Source organism: Colius striatus, chromosome 21 (genome assembly GCF_028858725.1).
Source record: "Colius striatus isolate bColStr4 chromosome 21, bColStr4.1.hap1, whole genome shotgun sequence".
Classification (NCBI taxonomy): domain Eukaryota; kingdom Metazoa; phylum Chordata; class Aves; order Coliiformes; family Coliidae; genus Colius; species Colius striatus.
In genome coordinates this window covers 1,266,431-1,291,676 of record NC_084779.1, presented here as the reverse complement: position 1 = coordinate 1,291,676, position 25,246 = coordinate 1,266,431, and the positions used below count along the sequence as shown (strand labels likewise).

The window sequence follows — 25,246 nt, the reverse complement described above, 5'->3', positions numbered from 1 at the left end:
CAGCCTGGGTCAGCTGTCCTGGCCATAGTCCCTCCCAAGATCATGCCCACCCACAGCTATTGGTGAAGGTGGGGGAAGGAGTGCTGGAGGGACAGCCCTGATGCTGTGCGAGCGGTAGTCGTAACATTGATATCAACAGTATGCACAGCACTGCAGGAGCTGCTGTGGAAAGTCACTATCATCCCAGACCCACTACACATGGCAATTGCAACAACTTTCTCTTTACCCACCTCAGCTTTAGGGTTGGCACAGGCCAAGGAGCAACAGCAGTGTATAGGATCGTTTAAGCACCGTGCCTCGATCCCTGCAGGCAGGGGATGGGAGCGGGGCCAGGGCGGGCTGGGGGTGCGGGGCACGGGGAGACACCCGCGAGTTGCCGCTGCCGGCTGACAGCCCGTCCCTTGCGCAGGGCTGTTGGTGGCGCGCAGGCGGGGAGGAGAGGGAGGAGTAGAGAGAGGAGAAGCCCATGATGCCGCTGGCTGCCCTTGCCGCCAGGGCACGTTGCTGGCTCACGGAAACTTTGGTGTCCACCACAGCCCCGAGGTGTTTCTCTGCAGAGCTATTTCCAGCTGGGTGAGCATGGACTGTCCTGGTGCTTAGGGCTGTTCTGCTCCCGGTGCAGCAATGTGTCCTAAGTGCTTGTTGAGCTCTGTGAGGCTGCTGGCAGCCCACTGCTGCAGCCGGCTGAGGTGCCTCAGGCTATCAGCAGCACAACCCTGCGCTGGATCAGCCGCTCGTTGCAGAGCGCTGTCACCCGCACATGTGCTGAAGGCAAATGCTGTCCGTTCCCGCACGTCTCCCCCCGCCACATCTCTGCCGCGGCTCTTAGCGCCGATCGAACGGAGCAGCCTTTTGACGCCGTCGGGTCATCTGCGGCACCGTCCCCTCGTTTCCTGCAGCTCTGAAGCTCGCCAGCACCGTTCGGCAGGGGCTGAGCGTGTGCGCAGGAGCGCTGGGGCCGAGCAGGGGGCCAGCCCGCGCCGGTGCTGTGGCGCCGCCCCTTCTCCTGCGCGGAGGGGCCCTGTCGCCGGGGGGCCGGGCCGGGGCGGCCGTGCGGGCTTCGGGCAGAGGCGCGGGCGCTGTGGCGGCGAGGGGCCGAGGCGACGGGGCGGGCAGCGGCGGGCCCGAGCTCGGCTCCACTCGGCTCGTGTGCGGCCCCGCCGGGCCCTTGTTCCGCCGATGGCGGCCGGGCCGGGGCCGTGGCTGCTGGGCTCGGGCTTGGCCTTGGGGCCGGCAGGTGAGAGGCGGCGGGCGGGGAGGGCGGCGAGCCCGGGGCGGGGGCAGCGGCAGCGGGAGGGAGGGGGACAGGGAGGGGGAGAACAGGGAGAGGGACGGGTGGAGAGAGAAGGAGAAGCCAGGAGAGGGCGAGGGAAAGTGAGAAGGAGAGAGGGAAGAGCAGGGTTCGGGAGGGTTCGGGTGCGGGGCTCGCCCCGCTGTTGCGGCTGTGTCCGGGCCGGGCGGGGGGCGCTGGGGCGGCGGGTGCCCGTCCTCGGGCCGTGGGCGCGCCGTGCCCGGTGCCCGCGCTCTCCGTCCGTCCGTCCGTCCGCAGGCGTGTGGGCGCAGCTGAGGCTGGTGGAGGCCGGCGGAGGGCAGCGAGCGCCCGGGGACTCCGTGCTCCTCTTCTGCCGCGGACACGGCTTCGACTTCGGGACATACGCAATGAGATGGTACCGTCAGGCACCCGGAGGCAGGCTGGAGTGGGTGTCCTTTATCTCCCCTAGTTCATCACTGATTCAACGTGCACCGGCAGTGAATGGTCGAGCCTCTGTGTCCCGGGACAATTCCCGGTTTAGGACAGCTCTGTCTCTAAGTGCCCTGAGCCCACAGGACTCTGCCCGCTACTTCTGTGCTGTTCGCACACACAGGGACGGGAAATGTAAATGAGTCTCATCAGAAACCTCCTGGCACTGCCCCAACTCTGGGCCTCAAAACTGGGGACTGTTCCCACACTTTTTCAGTGCTGCTCCCCAGAGAGTTGTGTAGTTACAGCATCAGTTTTCCAGTGTTGATTCTGAAAGGGTCATTTCAGTTGGTTTTGTCCCTTTCTGTCCTGACCCTTCTGATTGCCATCTCCCCATGTCTCAGGCTGATCCTTACCCCTGTCACACTCCATAACCTTTTTGCCTTTGTAAACAGTTTTTGCTGTTAGCTTTGGTTCCCACCCAGCCATGGCCCAGCTGGTGGGGTCTGTAAATAGCCTTGCTGTGGTTTTGGGCGTGGCTCAGGCTCACTCAGTCTAGCCCACAACTTAGCTGCCTGAGGACTGGGTAGAGAAAATGAGGGAAATACAGTGTCATTTGGAAGCTTTGGAGCAGAATAGGGAATTTGTGCTTTTTTTCCTAGATCTGAGACTGTAACAGGAGCAAGGGACAACTTGAGAGCTGTGGGGCCATCTTCAGAATCCCAGCAGCAACGGCGTGCAGTGCTGCTCCAGAGGAAACTTGGGGTGGCCCTACAGCACATCTCTTTTTGCCCAGAGAGGTTTTGCTGCCAGGTGAGTTGTGGTAGTTTAGACCAGTGTCCACCAAGTCATTAAATCACTCCCCCTCCTAAATGGGACAGGAAAGAGAGAGAAATATAACAAAGCACTTGTGAGTTAAGGACAGAGAGGTCACTCAGCAGTGAGCGTCACGGGCAAAACAGACTCAACTTGGGGAGAAAAAGGTTTGATTATTGCAAAAGAGGAGCAAGGAGATGAGAAATAAAACCATCTGAAAAACCCCTACCCCCACCCCTCCTCTGCCCAGGACTCCCAGGACTCCCCTTCCTTCCCCCCAGCAGCGCAGACCATGGGGGTTGTGGGCAGTTCATCACAGATGGACTTTGCCGCTGCTGCTGCTCAGGGAGAGGCCTCCTCACGCTTCCCACTGCTGCACTGTGGGGTCCCTCCCACGGGAGACAGTCCCTCCCCAACTGCTCCAGCGTGGCTCCTTCCCACGGGCTGCAGCTCCTCACCGACTGCTCCAGCCTGGGGCCTGCCATGGGGGCTGCTCCTCACACCCTGCCCCAGCGGGAGTCACCCACCGCCACAACAGTCCCACGGGGACAGACCGCTCCAGCCCGGGGCCCTCACAGGCTCACAAGCGCTGACACAAACCTGCTCTGCACAGGCACCTCCCCACAGGCTCCCAGCTGCTACCAGGAGCTCACTCCAGGATGAGCTTCCAGCAGAGTCACAGCCTCCTGCAGGCATCCACCCGCTGCGGCCTGGGCTCCTCCACGGGCTGCCAGTGGGTCTCTGCTCCCTGAGGACCTCATGGACTGCAGGGGCACAGCTGCCTCACCATGGTCCTCACCACATATCACAGAGGAGTCTTTCTTCCAGTGCCCAAGCACCCTCCTCCCCCTCCTTCTCCACTGACCCTGGGGTCTGCCCAGATGTTTTCACATTCTCCCTCCCTGTGGCTGCTGCAGTTTTGCAACTGACCAACAACCTCCCTTCTCAAATCTGTTCTTCACAGAGGCGTTACCTCCATCACTGGTTCTGCTGGCCACACTATTTCTGACCCAAGCCTGGAATCTATTGGTGTTTTTGGGCACCTGGGCACACCGCTGGCTCATGTTCAGCTGCTGCCAATTAACACTCATGTCTTTTCCCTCTGAGCAGCTTTCCAGCCTCTCTGTCCCAGCCTGTAGCACTGCTTGGGGTGAGTACAGTGACCAAAGCTGAGCAGGGAAGATGTGGGCAGAGCTGATCTGCGGGCAGAGAGGCAAGAGCGAGCGGCTCTGGCCACGTGTGCTGCCGTGTGTGTGGTGATGTTCCCCATCACAGGTAAGTGAAAGGGTTGATGTTTCCTGGGAACTGAGCTTGCCCCTGTGCTCTGCAGGGCTCTGTGGAGCTGTGCTGGCTGCTGCAGCCTGACCTGCCCCTGGCTCCCTTCCTGCCATCCCTGCAGGGCACAGCAGTGTTGGACATCTGACCAGCCTCTGCAGAGGTGGGATGGGGATGCACCAACCTGCTGCTCACTCATCTTGTGGGCTGGTGGTGTAACTGGGGCTGGAAACTGCTCATGGGGCACTGCAGCCCATCTTAAAAAAAACAGATTTCACGAGGGCAGTGTAGTTGTTCCCTACTTGCCTGTGAGAGGTCCTTGTCCTTGCTGTGCTCATTCAGAGCCATTCCAGGGGCAGGAGAGTGGATTCCTCACCATCCCAGCTTGGGAAAGAAAGGGCTTTGTCCTTCAGATGCACTTAGTGTTTTGAATGGGAAAATCAGAAAAAGCTCCTGCCTGACACAGAAGAGGGGAAGGTGTTGCCTCCTTCCTGGTGCCAGCTCTATTTCTCTGCTAAACTTTTTCTGCTGAGTTCACAGAGAACCATTTAGTTCTCCTACCAGTCCAGTGTCTGATGCTACACCAGCATCACTCCAGTCTTTGCTCCTTGGAGTGATCACAGTTTGTTGCTCCTCACTGAAGCAGACAGACACTGGCCAGGTGGCCTCTGAGCAAGATGAAGGAACTGATTGTGTGGGAGGCTGATGGAGTCATCAGCAAACAGCATCTTGGGGAAAGAGACACCATGGTTTCTGGTGCCCCATGGAAACAGGGTGTCACTTCACTACCCTGTTTCTGCAGCAGCAGAGGGCTGAAAAGGGCACAGTGCTTGCAACACAGGCAGGGCCAGAGCAGACCTGGAAAGAGGGGGGTTAAATCCATCATGGATGGTTGTTGCTGGCCTCAAGGCAAGGCACTTGCTACACCTCTCTGAGCTGACTTTCCTGGCAAGGGGCATAGAGGTACTGCAACAACTTGTGGGAGGCTGTGATGGCAAGTGTGTTTCTGTGGCCACCCAAAGGGAAAAGGCTGTTCAATTGCATCTGAGAGCCCAGTGACAAACTCTGTGTGTTCTCACTGCTCTGGGAAGACTTGGCAGCAGGCAAAGGCTGTGAGAGGCACCTGGATGTACCCAGGTCTGTTACAGGAGGCATTTAGAGCTTGTTCTCTTTCTTCTGCCAACATTTCAAGAGACTGAAAGTATCACATCAGACATCTCAACATTTTCCTGGGAGGGAAATGAGGGAATAAGGAGGAGAAAACACTTAAACACAATAAAGAGTAATTACAACAGTAACGCAAATAAACACGGAGTAATCCAGTGGGGAACCACTGTATCAGTGGGGAGTCACTGATTTGTGAATAGGATGAAGTAATGCTGTTTCGTTTTGTGTCTTAGAACTGGGTGTGAAGATGCAGAGACTGCTCCATGATCCAATTAAAAAGCCAGCTTTGGTCAGTCAGAACTAGATATTTCCCCCTTCAAGCTCAGCCAAGGGCTTAGGTAAATAAATAATAGCCCACAGAATAGCCAACACTGTGGTCAAATAATCTAGCTCACAAGAGCAAAGAAACTGAGAAACAAAAAAAGGTGCTGGAGTAATTGGGAAAATCCTTCCAAAACCCTCATAAAAATAACTCAAGAGATAGTAAGAATCAGATACCTGAGTGCATAAGCAGCTTTAGCACATCAAGGCAGATTCCATCAAACCACTGTCAGCTAATCCAAAGGAATGTTTTAACAATTCATAAATGTGATGTTTGTTATTTCCCATGAAAACAGGTTTTGAGACCATAAATACTGGAAAGTCCAGCAAGAGTTAGGAAATTTAGAATGAAAGTAGTTAGAAATTGGTAAGATTGGGGCAACTGGTCCACAGCTGTTCTTGAAAGTTTCTTCATTTGCTGCATCGTCAAGATGAAACATTCTTGAACTTGGAGGAGTTAATCTCTGAAAATCAAGCAGCTCCAGGGCCCTCTTCTTTCCAAGGCCATAACCTATGGGATTTTTCTAAGCAGGAGAGCCCAGATTCTGCTCTCCTGAAGTCCAGGGCTCCAGTCCTGCTTTTCTGCATTGTCTTCTCCTCTCTGGATCCTGAGCTCAAATAATGCACAATAAGTCTGCGTTTATGAACAATCATTTTGGCTGCTTCCTTGTCTTAAACCAGCATAAAGACTTTCTAAGGCACTAAAGGACCCTCAGACACCAACTTTTAGAGCCCAGATAAGAGCTCAGATAAACTCCTGAGAACTGAAACCAGGTTCAAGGTGAAGCAGATTGTCATAAATGCTTTGAGATAGCACTAAAAGTGCTGGATTTTCATGTTTCTTCACTGTTTACTGGTATCACATTTCTTTATGTGGTGTATTGCATCAGAAACCACTCAAGAAGTCACATGACTAGAATCCAAATTCTGAGTAGTAAAGAAGCAGGAAGTGACAGTTTTTTGCAATGAAATCTATCACTGTGGTGGCTGGGTCACCACAATGATATAAACAGCATAGGGTCCTGTACAAAAACCTAGAGGAGGAAAAAGGCAACATATTTTGGGGAAAAAAGCAGCTGAGTGACTGAAATGATTAAGGAGGCAAATGCAACATTCTTTTAATATTTCTGTTTATCCTGGGAATAGAGCTCAAAGGGTCTCTAAAAGGTGGACGAAAGGTAGAAGCTGGAAATTCTGTCCTCACTTTGAAATCATTGAACTATTTCATTATTGTTTTTCCCTTTCCAGTTTTGGAAGAAAGTGTGGATCTGGAAATCCTCATGGGATTGCACATGTGGATGATTAGGACAAATATCTGGCTTTTCAACCCCTGTTCTTACAACATTTTTGAATACCACAAGGAAAGAGTGATTGACTGCAGTAAGTATCAGCAGTGTGAGGACAGATAAGCTTATTTTTGGAAGTGGGACGACTCTCACAGTTGAGCCAAGTAAGTGTCATTATGTTATTTGTAAAATGTTGTTAATGTGGAGGAGGATGAAGGAATCTAAGAGTTTGGGTTCATTGTAAGAACTTTCTGCTGCAATAATCACTCTGTCCAGGGTTTCCAGGTGAATCCTCAGCTTGAGTCTGCTAAGGAAGGCTGCCTCTATATATTGGTATTGCTCCATCATCCCCAAGCACTGGGTGTGCATTACTTCATAGAATCACAGAATCACAGAATGGTGGGGTTGGAAGGGACCTTTAGAGATCATCCAGTCCAAAACCCCTGCAGAAGCAGGTCCCACGTAGATCAGGTCACACAGGAACGTGTCCAGTCTCCAAGGAAGGATCCTCCACACCCTCCCTGGGCAGCCTGGGCCAGGGCTCCCTCACCTCACAGGAAAAGAGATTTTTCTTATATTTAAGTGGAACTGTTTGTGTTTCAGCTTCATCCTATCACCCCTTGTCCTGTTGCTACTTACTATAGAAAAAAGGGATGTCCCAACCTCCTGATACCCACCATTGAGATGTTTGTAACTATTGAGATCCACCCTCAGTCTCCTCTGCTCCAGACTAAACAGCCCCAGGTCCCACAGCCTTTCCTCATATGAAAGATGTTCCATTCCCCTGATCATCTTGGTGGCCCTGCACTGGCCTCTCTCCAGCTGTTCTCTGTCCCTCTTGAACTGAGGAGCCCAGAACTGGACACAGGACTCCAGATGAGGCCTCACCAGGGCAGAGTAGACAGGGAGAAGAACCTCCCTTGAGCTGCTGCCCACACTCTTCTTGATGCATCCCAAGATGCCTTTGGCCTCCTTGGCCACGAGGGCACGTTGCTGGCTCACATTACTTAACGTGTTAACTGGATAGCAATTTGGCCCAAATTTCCTGTGAAGTGTCTTACCCTCCAGTGGATTTTCACTGAATCATTTTGAGCAGGAATGAACAGCTTAGTCATGAGTTGACAGTGGAGAGATGTTTTCAGATGGATCTTTAGCTCTCTGGTATAAGAAGTTAGTTTTTGACACTACAGATTCTTAAGGGTTGGAAAAGAATCGATAGATCATCCAGTCCAACTCCCCTGCCAGAGCAGGACCACCTAGAGTAGAAACACAGGAACTCATCCAGGTGGGTTTTGAATGTTCCCAGACTCTACAACCCACCTAGGCAGCCTGTTCCAGTGCTCCCTCACCCTCACAGTGAAGAAATGATTCCTTCTGTTTCTTTGGAACCTCTTATGTTCAAGCTTATACCCATTGCCCCTTGTCCTATCATTGGACATTACTGAGAAGAGCCTGCCTCCATCTTCCTGACACCCAGCCTTTATGGATTTGTAAAGATTAATGAGGTCACCCCTCAGGCTCCTCTGAAGAGGAGATGAATGGAGCATGGCAGTTATTTTTTTATTTCTCTTCATGTTTAGCTTTAACATAAGTGACACTAACACCACATTCATAGTTTCACCAGGTAATTCCACTGGCATGGAAACAGAGGAGAAAGGAGCTTAAATATCCTTGGGCTTAAAGTTTCACAGCTGCCTCATGTCTAAGACTGCTTAGAATGAAAGAAAATTGGCTGTGAAGTTGCCTAGGCTCTGAAAATGCAAATGTGATGAGCAGGGATTATAACAAGCCTTAGTTCTTCCCAGCTCTATTTGGAATTTTATGATGTAAAGAATAGGTGGATGTCACCCCAAGGTTTTTTGTGGAAGTATGAATAATGGGACAGGAGGTGAATTTGTTAAGTAGATCTTCGTTATCCTGAACGTCCAGGTGCATACCTTAAGACTTGTTACGATGCTTTTAGAGGTCTGCATGTCCTTAAAGTGCTGCAAAAATGTCCCATGTAATGTTACGTCTCTAAAACATCCTGCTCTCCTTCCAGAAAGCCATGGGACTCCCTTAGGTGCTGCCTAATATCTGTCCAGGTCTGTTGGGTGTCTTGCATGGGAATAAATGTCTGCTTTGGAACAATTTAAGTCCATTTCAAATTCCAAAGGGCTAAAGGAATACAAAGTTATCATTCTGGAGAAAGATTTGTTTCTCCCAACCAGCAAATCCTCAGTTGCAAGTGTAGGGCCAGACAAAACTGCCAGATTCCATTATTTTAACATCACTCTACGTTGATTGGAAGATGATATTTGCTTGTTTGTTTGTTGAAAGAAGCAAAATATGCCATAGAGAATAGTAGAATGTGGCAAGAAGAAAACAAAAGACAGGGAGAGGGAAGACTGAGCAGTGGTGTTGCCATTTCAGACATTCACAGAAATGCTGGTGTGATGCTCTTGTTTCTCACATAAAGAGTCCTGTATGTACATAAATCCCTCCCAAAAGCAAGCAGTTGTAGGGATTTGTGTATGTGTTTTCAGATAATGCAAAATAATGGGGCTCAGTTGATGCTTTTGGAAATAATTCTCTTTATCAACCACAATTGCACTGTGTACATTTGCTCCTGCTGAAAGTCTTACCCAGTGCATCATGCCAGAGAAGCAGCTTGCTAGTACATTGACTGTTTAGAAATGCTGGAGATGAGAAAAAATGAAAAGCCTCTTCTCAGATAACAAAGAAACCACAGGACTAGCAGACTCTGGCAGAACCATGTTACAGCACCTGGAAAGGAAATGCATGTGGGAGGAACAGCAAAATGAGCCTTTTTTGATTGACATGTTTAAACTGTTAGAGCTGCGCTTGTTTTTGGGAACAGCACTCAACTGACTGTGGAGCCAAGTAGATGTCCTTCATGTACTAACCTTGTCTGAGTTGTAACTCAGACTCCCTAATGCCTTAAAGTAGCTACTTAGACTGTAGGCTTTCTATCTATTACATTCTCATATGCAGTTAGATGATTTAAGTATTAAAGTCATGCTTTGACAGTTTAAAGGGAAATAAAGTTTCTGTGCAGGCTGACATTTAAGTCCTTAAGAATTTCTGTTATGTCAGAATTAGAAACACAGCACTGAGACGAGAGAAGGATGATATACAAAAGCATTGAATGGAACCTTATGAACATTTCTGTACTAGTTTAATCATAGAATCACAGAATCACAGAAGGTGGGGGTTAGAAGGGACCTTTAGAGATCATCCAGTCCAACCCTCCTGTTGAAGCAGGTTCACCTAGATCAGGTCACATAGGAACATGTCCAGGTGGGTCTTGAAGAGCTCTAAGGAAGGAGCCTCCACACCCTCCCTGGGCAGCCTGGGCCAGGGCTCCCTCCCCTCACAGGAAAATAGATTTTTCTTATACTCAAGTGGAAGTTTTTGTGTTCCAGCTTCATCCCATCACCCCTTGTCCTGTTGCTACTTACTATAGAAAAAAGGGACGTCCCAACCTCCTGACACTAAATTATTCAGAGTTGGGGTTAAACTGAATAGGTCAACTGAATTCAGTGAATGTTTGATTCCTGTTTGGTATCTGTTTGCTGTAGGTGAAGCTATGTCAGAGTACTACTTGGCTTTCACCTCAGTTGTTCAGTATTGGGGTACCGGTGGCAAAGAGAGTAAAATCAGAGCCCCTTGATCAAACCTTAAAAAAGTGTCCTGTATTGAGAAAAATGTTACACCTGAAAGATCTTTTGACCACCCTGCAAGGCAGATGCCATGCAAAATTCAAAGCCTAATGCACCTCTTTTTAGCAAAGAGATCCATCAGCATGCTCCTGACAAGCTGGACATGTAAATCTTTTCTTGTCTGTCTAACCAGCCTTCATAAGCTGAGCTCTGTCTGGCAAGGAAGCACGCTGGATGATTCCCTTCAGTTTCTTGATTTTATCAGAATTCATGTTGCTAATCTTGTCCTGACATTTGTATGTGGAACCAGCCTGGTTTCTCCATCTATGATCTGAGGGCAAAGATATTTTATTTTTCAAGAAATCACAATGATTTGTTGGCTACTGAATTCTTTTGAGACCACTGTTTCCTGAAAAGACATCTCTTTCAAGTTTAAGCAATCATGTTTCATTACTTGTATGTCATAAGAAATTCCTTGAGAAGGCTGCTGCTGTGTAGTTGAAATGAAGGCTTCTGCAGTTGTGAAACCTTTATCATTCATGTGTGTTGCTTGGAATTGGGAACTGAACTCTAAAATGCCTTCGAAACTGAAAAAGAAAAGTATATAAAAGTTTCAGAGTAGCTCTTTGGAAAGATGAGAGAGCAGGGATTTCAAATCCTCTGAAAGCTTATCAGCATCTTTTAAGCTCTTTCAAAACTCCAATGCTCGGGCACATTTGTCATGCCTTGAAGTTTGTTGGTTTCTTAACACTAAAACATTACCTCTGAAGGTTATTGCACTAATTTAAGGAAGCTTGTAAGAAGATTTGTCCATGGACATCAGAAGTTCATTGGCCTCGGGTTGTTCTTCCCTTCAAATCAGTTTATTATACCAATTCTGCATTATACTTCTAACTGCCCCTGGAGCTGTGGAACAAACAGTATGTCACAGCAGATGGATGAGAAAGGTCACACTTTTCAGAACAGGCAAAAGAATTTTTGTTGAACCCAGTACCAGTGTTACTCTTTTTCATTGTCTCCTGATGTGTCGGAATAGCTCACAGCACGTGCAATGTCTAGTGAGGAAAACTTTCCCCACAGCTGAAAGTTCTTGACCTTGTCAGGAACTCCTGGAGAAGTGGAGATCCACAATTCACAGACTTCTGATTGCTTCTCTCCTACTTCCCCATCTTAGAGACAAAAGTCGTTCTTGCATCTGAGCATTTGTTCTAGAAAAGATCAACCTCGTCCCCCAGTCCAGCAGCAGCACTTCATTTCTGCAATGTCATTCACTGGGGTAACTTTGCACAATAGTGAAGCAACAAACTGACATCTCTTTGTCCTGTTACTCTTGCTGTGGTTAAACCTTTTAGCCACATCAGGAGAAGATTTGGGGGAGGGGAGGGAGAGTTAAGGAAAACCAGTTATTCTCCTATGTCTCTGGAATATGCAAGACAGTCTTTGATCAAAGTGTTATTTTTAGGAATTAAATTGTTGAGAAAGCGGTATAATTTGACTCTTGGAAGGGAATAAATAAATGTTCTCTTCTGGTTTGCAAGTCCTTTACTTATAAATAAAGAATGAGCTTTGGAAAAAAGGAGGCTTAGAATCCTGTGAACTGAAAGCTCCCATAAAAACCCCTACTCTCTGCCTTTGATCTGATCTTTTAGAAGCAGCAGTAAGAAATAATGAGGAAGAAAAGGCAGTTAGTCATTGATAGAGCCAGGAATTAGTCACAGCTGGAGTATATATGAACTTTAAGTGACAGCACCTCAGACAAGTTGGCAATCAAACCAAATCATGCCCAAACAATGCTTTATTTTTTTTACAGACAACATAAGGAGTTCTGACCCACAAGTCATTGTGATGAAGTCGAGAAACTGGAAGAAGATGGCAACACCGAGAAAGTAGCTTGTTTGGCAAGGAAGTTCTATACAAAGAATGTCATCTTGGAGGTGTCCTCTAATGAAGCCATATATGAGCAAAATACACCCGTTTTGACCTCAGAAGGGTTGTACGATACCATTAAGGTGGTCAGTGCAACAAAAGGCACAGAGGTGGCTTGCACAGCCAAACACGATGGCAACGAAACATTGCTAGGTACAGTTTTGTGGTACAGCTGCAACTTATTTCTGGAGGCAGCATCTTCTGATGCTTGCTGTTTCTCCTGCTAGTGAGTGCTGTGCTGGGTAACCAGCAGAAATGGGGAAGACATCTGGTACATGAGCAAGTGGAGATGACAGATGTTTAAAAGCATAAACAATCTGAACTGTTTAACAACTTGGAGTTACTTTTTTTGGGAGAAAAGTAAGGCACAATCTTTTTAAAAATGCACATTTAGTTATGACTAAATAGTTTCCCCTGGAAGCAAACATCTTGGCACAGCCTGAAATAGCCTTTGTAAGCACAGCAAAAAGTTACAGTGGTGGGATTTTGTTTCTTTTTCTTGAAAAAGGGGATTGATTTTTTTACTCATTCAAACACTAAACCCAAAGCAATTCAATAATTCTTCTGTTTTCTGCAAATGCATGGAGAAATCTCCTCCTCTTCATTAATCTTAGAATTAGTGAGTGGGCAGCGGAGCCTCAGGCTGTACTGCCCACGTGTTCCTATGGGAAGGGTCGTGTGAACATTGTGTTTAATCCTGTTAAAAATGTGACTATCATTTGTAACATTTTTTTATTATCATGCTACAGAAAAGGAGGCTGAAGAATCAGTAACAGGGAACATTTGCAACACCACAGACATCTCTATGCAAGGTTAGTTACCTAATAGATTGTGAAGATACATGACAATGTTGGTGGTAAATGCATGCAAATGTATTTTCTCAGGGGTAGGGGAATCAAAATACAGCTGCTTTAAAAGGCAGCTGCTTTAGCAGCAGACAAGCATCATAAAGCAAAACCCAGTGTTAGACAGACATCCTCCTCCCATGTTGTTGTCATGTATCTCTATCATCTTCCCCTGAATCGATAACCTTTGGGTTTGGTTTTTTTCCCACTTTCTGACAGTGTCACAATATCCAAATCTAGACCATGATCTCTCTCATCTTTTCTCTGTCACTGAACAGATGCTGAAGGGGAGAAAACAAACATGCTCTCTGTGACTGTGTTGGGCTTGAGAGTCCTGCTGGCAAAAAGTATTGCCTTCAATGCACTCATGAGCATCAAGCTGTTTCTTTTCTGAGGTAAGGAAGCACATAGCTTGATCTATAGAAATACTGGAAGCTCATGCCAGGAATGACCCCTTGTCTTTTTGTAGTTCTCTGTCATTACACCTGTTCACCTGCTCCTGCTCCCTTTAATAACTCTTGTAGGTTTCTGGGAAAAAGCACAATGCTTATCTAAACCTCATCCCCAACAGCAACCAAAAAAATCCACCTGAAAATCGTCCCATTGTCACTCCCAAACCACCAAGAAAACAGCCCCTTTCATATCCAAAGCTCAGTTCTTGCTGTCTGGTACCCAAATTTTCTTTGCAGCAAACTTTCTTTGCCAGAACAACTCAGGTATTACCAGAAGTGCCTGAGAGAGATCTCACTGACTGTTTCAAGTGGTAGAGCACAAAGCCTGGAGAAAAATGAACACAAATAAGGGGTTAAAAGCAAGGCTCTGAAAACACTGACATGTGAAGTAGTGGGAGGAGAGAGAGGAGAGGGGAGGCTTTTTAAATTAAGGTATACAAAGAGGCACAAAAGATAGTCCAGGTTAAGCTTTGTGAGTGTCTACCTGTCTTGATCTCACAGCTGTCAGACAATGGCATGTAGCCCCGGTTGCATTAAAGGGCCGATGTGGAAACAAGGCAGCAGCACTGTGAAGAGCAGCTGGAGAGCTTGTCCCAGCAGCACAACGGGTCAAACGGCCAACGCCAAATCTACTGACAACAACCACGCAGAAGACAGCAGAGCACCCTCCCCTTCAGACCTTCCATACTGCCGAGTCCTGCCTGGCCAGTGGATTTCATTTCAAGACTTGTAGCTGCTTTTGCTGTTTCTTTTTCTCTGTGGACTGAGGAGACTGTATTTTTTCTTAACCCCCTGCTAAGTAGAAGTTGATCACGCCACTGTTCTCACTTCTAGACAGCAGCATCCAACCTGCTTCTGACTCGCGGAAACAGACTCTGTCACTCCAAGAGTGATAAGGAAGGATGTTTATTCGGCACGGTGGGGGCAGGGGGTGTATAAACTTGCCCACCCGACTGGGCAACTTGCTTGACTTATATTTGTTACAAAGTCACAAAATTGTATGGTGACATTATCCACCTAGACAAAGACACAACCTGTCCCCGATTTGGCATGTAAATTAGATCTTTTCTTCCTTTCCTTTGCGTGGTGTCTCCCGGTGATGGTCTTTGGGGCCTCGGGAGATGAAGGCTGATAAGTCCTGAGGCTTTCTCACCCCTGATCTTTGGGCAACTTCAGATATCACTTGGCCCCTTGCAGAACCGGTTTCTGCCCTCAAGGAAGTTGGAGGACCCGGGAGGTTGTGTGAGGAGATAACCACGACCTTTTACAGCTCCTGTGTGAATTTATTTTGTCTGAAAAAATAAGCTTGATACTATTGCGATAAGTTAGTATAAGGTTTATTAGTACATGTTAGTATAAAGCTCTGCATCACTTCAATAGCTTTGAAAAATCCAGTCCTCATAGATATATGACCCTTTAAAAACAGCATTTACAGGCATGTTGCGTTATTGATGTATTACTGCTGAGAGAATTCAGGCAGAGTAGATGCTATTTATAGCTTTAATGATTTTTAGATAGCTTTAGCATCAGCAGTTTTATAGTGTAGATGAGACCTGTGTTGGATGTGAAGTGATTCAATTCAACCAGATCATGTTCAGCCAAGGAAGTGTTTCTTTATTAAACCTGCATTTCTCCTGCAAAATGTGTGGCACACAGCAGTTTAGGCTACAGAAGTGGTGACCAAAAGAAAGCTTTACTAAGCCTAAATGCTGTGGTTTGTTCTGTGCTTTTTCTTATGACTTTGAGATGGAGATTGCTGAAACACAACTGACCTAATGATCAGTCAGAATAGAAATTCAAATGAGGTCTGGCCTTTCTGATGCATCTTTCTTTTGCATGGTAACAGAAAGGCACATGTCTAAGGAGCAATCAGTTAGAAGACAGTTTGATATGAGTATGAGGAAGGAAAATGCACATTTCAGAAAAAAAAAGCATCCTGGTTTTTTCCACTCATTGAGAGTAGGAACAGGCCAAGAGGAATTAATGTAAGGTGGTGTGATGGAAAAACAGTTTCCATAGCAACTTGGTTATTATTCAAAAGACCCCAACATACACATCCCCCGACTCATTTTCTCTCGCTACCAACAGACAGGATGCCGTGGTCAACCTTATGACTAAGTTACACCAGGCAAGACTAAATCCCCCTTTGTTTGAAAAACAAGTTAACCACATCCTGAAGGGGAAATAAGGTTTTTCATATATTGACTGTTCTACTGCTGGCTTTAAGACAGCTTCTACAGAGTGCATAGCAAGGTCAGTTTAATTAAGCTTTTCCAGGTTAGTCAGTCCCTACACACACCTAGATGACCCTCACTGTATGAAGAGAAGTGAAATGTGCATGACAAACTCAAAACCAGCATAATACTTTAGTTCATCCTACAACCATACTGTGTATCAGGGGAAGCCATTCACTAGCAGATTGTTTTGATCGTGATTTTGTGGCATCACCCTGAACCTTTTTATCTTGCACTCCACACTTTGCAATCTCTCAGGCAAGACTCAGATTGGGAGTACCATTTCTGTGTCTCCATGAAAACCATGGAATGACATTTTCCTGGATAGTTCTCAGGAGTCCAAATGAGATGCAAAGAGATGATACAGCAGGTGAGTCACAGCATCTCTGGGGGACCGTGGGCTTTTAGCATTGCAGCTGCTGTTGCAGGACTGCCATGGATGTCAAATGACAAAGAAGACATGTAGGCTCTAAATCTTGTTTGGCATCTTGGAAGACATGAAAAGGAGAGACAAACTTAAAATATCCAGAAGTCTGTTGTAATGTGGCAGATGAAGCTCTTGGCAGCTTCTAAGTTCAAGATCCTGGCATCCTTAGGGTGTTCAGGATCAGAACCAGTGCAAAAGCTTTTGAGATTCCTTGGCCCAACATGTAGACTAATTCACCTCTTAAAAGCATTCCAGTGTCAGTCAGGTTGTTCAAGGTGGGGAGAGCACATAATACACCTTTCCCCACTAAGTATGTGGAGGAGAATACAGTTCTTTGCTTTATTGCTTTAGTTTTCCTGAGTATTTCTGTGTCTTAGTACATCTACTGCAATACAACAGCATTTTGAAGAGAGAGCTTAAGGAACCAATTTCACAATCAGCATCTTTATTGACACAAAATGGCAATATTTACAATCCTTAATCAAATTCTGACATGACAGCTTTCTGCAAGTTCAAGTCATTTTGTTGCAGGCTTTGACTAGTTGTATAGACTTGGGTTTTACTTTTTATTATGTCTGAAAGACTTTCATTTTTGTCTAAATATCATCATGGTTATTTCTCTGCTAGATTTAGTTTAACTGTAGAGTAACTTCTATAGCCAAGCTGCTCAGAAAGTTACTTTGCTTTCCTGTGTAATAGTCCATTATAATGATGATGACATCTAGATTTCAAGTTAAAATCTAAACTACTTTGCTAACTCCTGAAAAATCTCTTCTTCTGGACACTGCATAAAGACAACATCATGTTTTAGATAAGATGAGCTGGTTTACATTCCACTCTCAATAGCATTTCAAGTGCTGTTAAATTTTACCAACATCAGGAAATTTTTAATTGTGCTTCTACTTGTGGTGGTTTAGCCTGATGTCCACCCAGTCATTAAATCACTCCCCCTCCTAAACTGGAGAGAGAGGGAAATAGAACAAAGCACTTGTGAGTTAAGGACAGAGAGGTCACTCAGCAATCAGCGTCACAGGCAAAACAGACTCAACTTGGGGAGAAAAGGTTTGATTATTACAGAAGAAGAGCAGGGAGATGATAAATAAACCCCTCCCCCCACCCCTCCTCTGCCCAGGACTCCCCTTCCTTCCCCCCAGCAGCGCAGACCATGGGGCTTGTGCTCAGTTCATCACAGATGGACTTTGTCACTGCTGCTGCTCAGGGAGAGGCCTCCTCACGCTTCCCACTGCTGCACTGTGGGGTCCCTCCCACGGGAGACAGTCCCTCCCCAACTGCTCCAGCGTGGCTCCTTCCCACGGGCTGCAGCTCCTCACCGACTGCTCCAGCCTGGGGCCTGCCATGGGGGCAGCTCCTCACACCCTGCCCCAGCGGGGGTCACCCACCGCCACAACAGTCCCACGGGGACAGACCGCTCCAGCCCGGGGCCCTCACAGGCTCACAAGCGCTGACACAAACCTGCTCTGCACGGGCACCAAAAAAGAGGATTTAGACCCTAAAAGTGTCAGTTTAGACTAAAAAATGGAGATTGAGAGCATAAAAGAGGGGGACTAGACCGAAAACAAGGATTTACCCCTTAGAAACAAGACTTTAGGCCCAAAAAATGAGGATTTAGACCCTAAAACTGTGGGTTTAGACCCAAAAAACGAGGCTTTAGATCCTAAAAGTTTGGGGTTAGATCCAAAAATGGGTATACAACTGGTGGTTTAGATCCCAAAACAAGGCTTTAGACCCTAAAATCTAGACTTTAGACCCCAAAAATGAGGGTTTAGATCCTAAAACAGTGGGTTTAGATCCCCAAATACAAGGATTTAGACCCTGAAACTAGGGATTTAGGTGGTATAGATAGACCTTAAAACAGGGGGGTTTGACCAAAACAGAGAATTTAGTCCCTAAAACTAGGAGTTTTGGCATTAAAATAAGGCTTTAGACCCTTAAACAGTAGGATTTATACTGAAAAAGAGGATTTAGACGCTAAAACTGGTTGTTTAGATGCCCAAAATAAGGATTTAGACCCTAAAACCAGGGGTATAGTTTTAAAAACGAGGATCCAGACCCTAAAACCAGGAGTTTAGACAGCAAAAATGAGGATTTAGACCCAAAACCAGGTGGTATAGACCTCAAAAAAAGGATTCAGACCCTAAAAACAAGACTTTAGGCCCCAAAAATGAGGATTTAGACCCTAAAACTGTGGGTTTAGACCCAAAAAAGGAGATTTAGACCCTAAAACAGGGAGTTTAGACTGAAAACCAGGACTTAGACCCTAACGCTGGGTCTTTAGACCCCAAATACAAGGATTTAGACCCTAAAACCAGGGTGTTAGTCCTAAAAACGAGGATCCAGACCCTAAAACTGGGAGTTAAGACACCAAAATAAGGGGATTTAGGTGCTAAAACTGAGGGTTTAGACCCCAAAAATGAGGATTTAGACCCTAAAACTAGGGTTTTAGCCATAAAAAAGAGGATCCAGATGCTAAAACTGGGAGTTTAGACAGCAAATACGAGGATTTAGACCCAAAACCAGGTGGCATAGACCTCAAAACAAGGATTCAGACCCTAAAAACTAGACTTTAGGCTGCAAAAATCTGGATTTAGACCCTAAAACTGTGGGTTTAGACCCAAAAAAGGAGATTTAGACCCTAAAACAGGGAGTTCAGACCGAAAACTAGGACTTAGACTCGAACACTGGGTCTTTAGACCCCAAATACAAGGATTTAGACCCTAAAACCAGGGGTTTAATCTGCAAAACTGGGATAAAGACCCTAAAAGCGGGAGGTGCGGAGGCTCGTTGGCGCCCCGCAGCCTCCATTTCCCATCACCCCCAGCGCGTCGCTGCCGCCCAAAGCCGCGGGCGGGAGCCGCGGTGCCTGACGGGAGTTGTAGTTGTGCAGCGGCGCCCGGCAGGAGGCGGCGTGCGGCGGAGGGGGCGGGGCCTCGGCTTCCCAGCGTGCCCCGCGCGGAGCCCTCGCTCGTGCCCCGCTGGCGTGGGCTGCAGGAGGCTGTGGCTGTGCTGGAAGCTCATCGTGGAGCGAGCTCCTGGCAGCAGCTGGGAGCCTGTGGGGAGGTGCCCGTGCAGAGCAGGTTTGTGTCAGCGCTTGTGAGCCTGGGAGGGCCCCGGGCTGGAGCAGTGTGTCCCCGTGGGACTGTTGTGGCGGTGGGTGACCCCCGCTGGGGCAGGGTGTGAGGAGCTGCCCCCATGGCAGGCCTCAGGCTGGAGCAGTCGGTGAGGAGCTGCAGCCCGTGGGAAGGAGCCACGCTGGAGCAGTTGGGGAGGAGCTGTTTGGGACTTCTGAGGGGTGAACTGTGTGGCTACTGGGAGGCACTGGGGAGTACTGGGAGTTACTGGGTGTGAACTGGGAGCTACGGGGTATTACTGGGCGGCTCATTGAGGCACAAGGGGCTGCAGTGAGGAGAACTGGGAGTCACTGGGAGCTACTGGGGGCCTCTAGGGGTGAACTGGGGGTTCATGGGGAGGGATTTGGGACTTCTGGGAGCTACTGAGAGGAGGCTACTGAGGGATAAACTGGGAGGATGTGGGAGCCTTTGGAGAGGGGAGTTGGGGCATTTTTAGGCCTTTTGGGTTGTTTTGAATCCTTGAAGAGTCTTGGGGGGTGTCAAAGACTTTTGGGGTGTTTTTGGGTTCCCTCCTCATCCTGAGCCCCCTCCCCAGCGTGGTGTGCCAGAGCAAATGCTGTGTTCCTTGAACTGGCCCAGTGACCCAAGTACTTCATGGTGGCATTTCTGTGAGCCATGGTTACAGCATTGATCTCAGGCAAATGGGGTTTTATTTCTTGAGGACGGTTCCCTTTCTCTCTGTGTATGAGCAGGTGGATCAGCACAGATCAGCAGGTCACCACCAAGGCTGCCATTCCTGTAGCCTGTCGTGTGCCCTGGCATCTCTGTGTCACATTTCTGGGGAGGATCTTGCCATAAGCTAATGCAGCTGTTTCTTGCTGCCAAACTGGAGTCCTGTCTCTGGTGCCCAGATGTAATAGCAGGGGTGCACCGACTGGCTGAAGCTGTCTTCCTCTGCTGATGGCTGATGGTTCAAGGAAGGAGTGTAGTCGAGACTTTGTGTTTGTGGTACTTGTGCAGCAGAGACCAAACAGCTGAGGACTTGCTCCTGCCCTGTTCTGTTCTCTCGCTGCATCTCTGAGAGGAAGCGGCGACAGAGCAGAAACGGGACGTTGAGGGGGGTTCAGTTGCACTGAGTGTAGCAGGAGAGAGCAGTGTCTGTGCAGGGATGGATTTGCATAGGAGCCCTCAGCGTTTCTGCTGCCCTCAGGGAGAACTGGGCGAGGGCTGCGAGGCCAGAGGACGGGCTGTGGGTGAGAGCAGAGCCAGGGCAGCCGGGCTGTGCCCCTACCTGGTGCCCAGCGCCCTGTTGCTGCCCCTTTGTGCCCGTCCCCTGTGCGCCTGCACAGCCCCAGCCCCTGCTGAGAGCAGAGGGATCCCCCTCACACCACTCTGTGTCTCGCCCTTGCTCAAGCTCTCAGCCCCCCACGGCCAGCCAAGGGCACTGAGGGCTCCTTTCCCCGCCCAGCAGCACTGTCTGTGCCTCAGTGTGTCTGTGCTCTCCGTGGGGCACTGACACAGCACAGAGATCCCAGCCAGAGCTGCTGTGGCCCTGCAGAGGAGAAGGCTGAGCTCAGGGGCCCTTCTCAGCGCTGAGGGCTCCCTGCAGGGCGGGGGGCGAGAGGCTGGGGCCGGTGTGTGCTGTGTGGTGGGCAGGGACGGGACACGGGGTGCCGGGCACACGCTGACACAGGGGCGGCCACCCAAGGCCCTCCCTGGGTACCCCCAGGCACTGCCCATGTGCAGCCTGGGGTGTGAGGGGACGCGGCACGCAGCGGCCGCACGGGCACAGAGACACACAAGGGCAGCATCTGCCCAGCTCCTGCTTGTGCCCTCCAAGGGGAGGCCTTGGCAGCTCAAAAGGAGGGGGTTTGACCCAATGGGATGCTTTGGAAAGCTAAAAACGAGGCTTTCAATGCTAAAACCAGAAGTTTGGAGCTAGATACAAGGCTTTGGAAGACAAAAAAAGAAACCTGGGCCCTAGCATGAGGGTTTGGAAGCTAAAAAGGAGCAGGTCTTTTTGAACCTAAAAAACACCAGGTGTATACCCATTTTTGGGTCTAATCCCAAACATTTAGGATCTAAATCCTCATTTTTTGGGTCTAACCCCACAGTTTTAAGGTCTAAATCCTCATTTTTTGGGCCTAAAGTCTTGTTTTTAAGGTCTAAATCCTTGTTTTTGGCCTAAACCCCCTCTTTTAGGGTCTCAATCCCCATGTTTTAATCTAAACCCACAGTTTTAGGGTCTAAATCCCTTTTTTTGGTGTGTAAAGTCCCAGATTTAGGGTCTAGATCCTTGGTTTTAGGACTAAACCCTGTTGTTAGGGTGTAAATCCTTGTTTTCCGGGTCTAAACTCCCAGTTTTAGGGTCTGTATCCTTATTTTTAGAACTAAATCCCTGGTTTCAGGATCTAAATATGCATTTTTGGTGTCTAAACTCCTAGTTTTAGGGTCTAGACCCTCTTTTTATTGCTAAAACCCTAGTTTTGGGGTCTAAACCCTCATTTTTTTGATCTAAAGTCTAGCTTTTAGGGTCTAAAGCCTTGTTTTTGGGATCTAAACCCCCAGTTGTAGACCCATTTTTGGGTCTAACCCCAAGCTTTTAGGGTCTAAATCATCTTTTTTGGGTCTAAGCTCCTGGTTTAAGGGTCTTAATCCTGACTTTTTGGGCCTAAAGCCTAGTTTTTAGGGTCTAAATCCTTCTTTTAGGTGTATAACACCTGGATTTGGGTCTAAATCTACCCAATAGGATGCTTTGGAAAGCTAAAAACGAGGCCTTGGATGCTAAAAACTGAGATTGAGACCCGAGAATGAGGGATTGAAAGCTGAAAAGGAACAGATTAAAGCTAAAAAGAAGAACTTGGGCCACAAAGTGAGACTTTGGAATCAAAACCTTGAGGGCTGGGATCCAAGCAATAAGGTTAAAAAAGGCAAAAAAGAGGCTTTGGAAGCTAAAAATGAGCATCTGGGCCATAAAACGAGCATTTGGAAGCTAAAATTGAGTGTTTGGAAGCTAAGAAATGAGGGTTAGGAAGCATAAAATGGGGGTTTGAACACAAAAATGAGACTTTGGAAAGTAAAGATGATGGTTTGGATGTAGAAAAGGACGATTTGAAATCTAAACCGAAGGTCTGGAAGCTGAAAATCGGGCTTTGGGAGCAAAACTTAGGGTTTGGGTCACCAAGTGAGGTTTGAAAGCTTAAGATGGAGGCTTAGGCCTCCAAAGAAGGCAATGGAAGCTAAAAAGGAGGGTATGGGCCCCCAAATGAGGGTTTGGAAGAGAAAACTCTCACTTTGGATGGTGAAAATGAGGATTTCTTCCAAAAGGTACCACTTTGCAAGCTAAAAATGAGAAGAGCTTGACCCCCAGGTCACTACAACCCCCTTCAGGCAGCTGTAGAGAGTGATCCTGTCTCCTCTCAGCCTCCTCTCCTCTGGGCTCAGCATCCCCAGCTCCCTGAGCCTCTCCTCATCAGACCTGTTCTCGTGACCCTTCCCCAGCTGCGTTGAGACTCTGACACCCAGCTGAACCCAAGGTGCAGTTGCTGGCAGCAACAGGTTCCCCAGGTGCTGGTGGGCTGCTGGGGATGGACACAGCGTGTGCCAAAGCACAGGCAGAAGCTGAGACTGCGAATGGTGCAGCAGGAGATGAGAGAAGTGACTGTGCAGAGGGATTTCTGAGCTTCCCCAGCCAGCCCTCGGCACAACCAGCTCTGAGCCAGAGGCGTCCCTGTGGGGGGAGGGAGCTGCAGCCGTTGGCTGCTCCCAGGAGTCAGAGGCAGCCTGAGATGGAACCTTCCCTGACTTATTCACGATGGTGCCTTCCCCAACAGCCCCTTTCTTAAGCCATTTTATACTCTTTTCTTCCCTTTGAGGTGGGGCTGGAGTGACTCTGGGCACACAGACCTTCATCGGGATTGCTGGGAAATGCTCTGGCTTTGCTTTTAAAGGTGTGGGGTGAGGAGAATGCAGAGCACATGCTCAGTGAGGGCTGGTGGCAGCTTGGAGGTGGGTGGGCTTTGGGATGGAGCTGTGTTTGGGTATTAGAATCATAGAATCACAGATTGATGGGGGTTGGAAGGGACCTTTAGAGATCATCCAGTGCAACACCCCTTCCAGAGCAGGTCAACCTAGGGCAGGTCACACAGGAACGTGCCCAGGCGGGTCTTGACCTGCAAGGAAGGAGCCTCCACAGCCTCCCTGGGCAACCTGGGCCAGGGCTCCCTCCCCTCACACTGAAAGAGTCTTTGCTTCTATTTAAGTGGAACTTGTTGTGTTCCAGCTTCATCCCATCACCCCTTGTCCTGTTCCTAGACACAACAAAGTGCTGCCCCAGCCTCCTGACACCCAGCATTGAGATATTTGTCACTATTCATCAGATCCCCCCTCAGTCTCCTCTTTTGCAGACTAAACAGCCCCATGATAATGAGAGTCTGATGAGCAAGGTGCACCCAAAGCCCAGCGCTTGCTAGAAAAGTGACAGACTCTTGGCCCAGGGTGTCCAATGAATTGCAGATGTTACAGAAGCAGCATTTGGCCAGAAAACTGCAAGCACACATCTGTAACCGTTTGAAATATTGCCATTTAGGAACTTGTTACCCTTGTGGCAGTGCAAGCTTCAGGACATGGCTGATCTCTTAGAGTCACAAGAAGCTGTCACTGCAGCACATCTCACTCCTGTTGTGATCTGGCAAGAGCAGAACTTATCTTGGACCCATCAGAGTGAAACAAATGAATCAGCACCCGCTCAAGCCTGTTCTGTGGTTTGGACAAACACCAGGAAGCCAAAGGTGAGAAATACACTGTGAGGAAGACTCAGATCTTCATCCTCAGAGGCCCCTGTGGCTCAGCGAAGGAGGCGTGAGGGAGCTGTGACCTGGGCGGACTGAGGCAGGGCCATGGGGGGAACTCATGAAAAGGTGCAATGAACATGCAGATCTAGTCTGGGACATGTGGAAAGTTTTGCTCTAAGCAGGGCACACACTTGGTGGAGCCATCCCCTGTATGCCCAGCGCTGCCAGAAAGGCCTGCTTGATAGTCACATTGGCTACTGATTGCTGATTGGCACTTTCCTGGCATCACAAACATGCAGCTTGTGAGTTCCACAGTACCCTGCAGCTCCCTTCTTCTGCAAGAGCTCACAGGGCTGCCCACGCAGTCTCCACTCTGTCCCAGCCTCCGTGCTGCTGTCCCAGGGAGCCACTGTGGAGTGGGTTTCTTGCACCCCAACTGCCTCCTCCCTGCAGCCCTGCTCAGTGTTAGACTTTTGCTGACAGTGTGAACAGTGTTGTGCCTTTAGTAGAAGCTGAAGTACTAAATGATTGCCAGGAATGATTGCAGAGGCCATCCCAGGGGAGGGGGAGCACTGTGGGTCACTGTCCTGGTTTAGGCCCATCAGGGAACAAAAGGCCACCATTAGCCTCAAGTACTGAAGAGGCTGAGAACTGCCAAAGGGCAGGGAGAGCTTAATTGCAACTTAAGGTTCAGGACAAAACAGAGCAGGCTACTGGGCTTGGGGAAGGAAACAGAAAATAATTGAATGCCACATCAACTGAAACATAACCTCAAAACCCAAAACATAGCCAAAATAAAACAACTCAGATTAATACAACAATGAAGAGTCCAACCAGCCCTTTTAAGAACACCTTCTTGCCACACCTGCCCTCCTCCCTGGTTCAGAGCCCTGATCCCAGTGTCTTTACCCCCTCCACACCCCGAATGGCTTGGGGGGGTTGGGGGCCAGTGAGTGGGGGTTTCAGTCAGTCTGTTCACCATAGCTTCTGCCCTTTGTCCCTCCTCAGGGCAGGTGGGCTCTGCACCCGTCCTCCCTGCAAGCCCCTGGGGTCCCTCACACACAGGGCAGCCCTGCACTGGCTGCTCCGACGCTCATTTGCTCCAAATGCTGCAGCTCCTCTCTGCCTCTCGTGTGGGGCTGCTCTGCTTACAGGGACAGCGCTGCAGTTCCCTGCCCCTGTTGCCAAGCAAAAAGCAGCTCCACACAAGGCCATGGCAGTGCCTCCTCCTGCAGCTGGAGCAGAGCCCCAGGCACACGGCGCCTGTGCTCC

At 48.6% G+C, this 25,246-nt stretch overlaps 1 protein-coding gene across 1 annotated transcript; it reads left to right on the top strand.

Annotated features, from left to right (window-relative positions):
* The first annotated feature begins 1,179 nt into the window (after positions 1–1,179).
* On the top strand, positions 1,180–14,031 carry LOC133627496 (Ig heavy chain Mem5-like). The gene is given in 9 exon segments (XM_062013235.1): positions 1,180–1,237; positions 1,550–1,855; positions 2,177–2,189; positions 6,652–6,710; positions 12,019–12,060; positions 12,063–12,287; positions 12,884–12,946; positions 13,258–13,374; positions 13,933–14,031. Coding segments are annotated over 8 exon segments (882 nt in total). The 3' UTR covers position 13,374; positions 13,933–14,031.
* Positions 14,032–25,246: the final 11,215 nt, after the last annotated feature.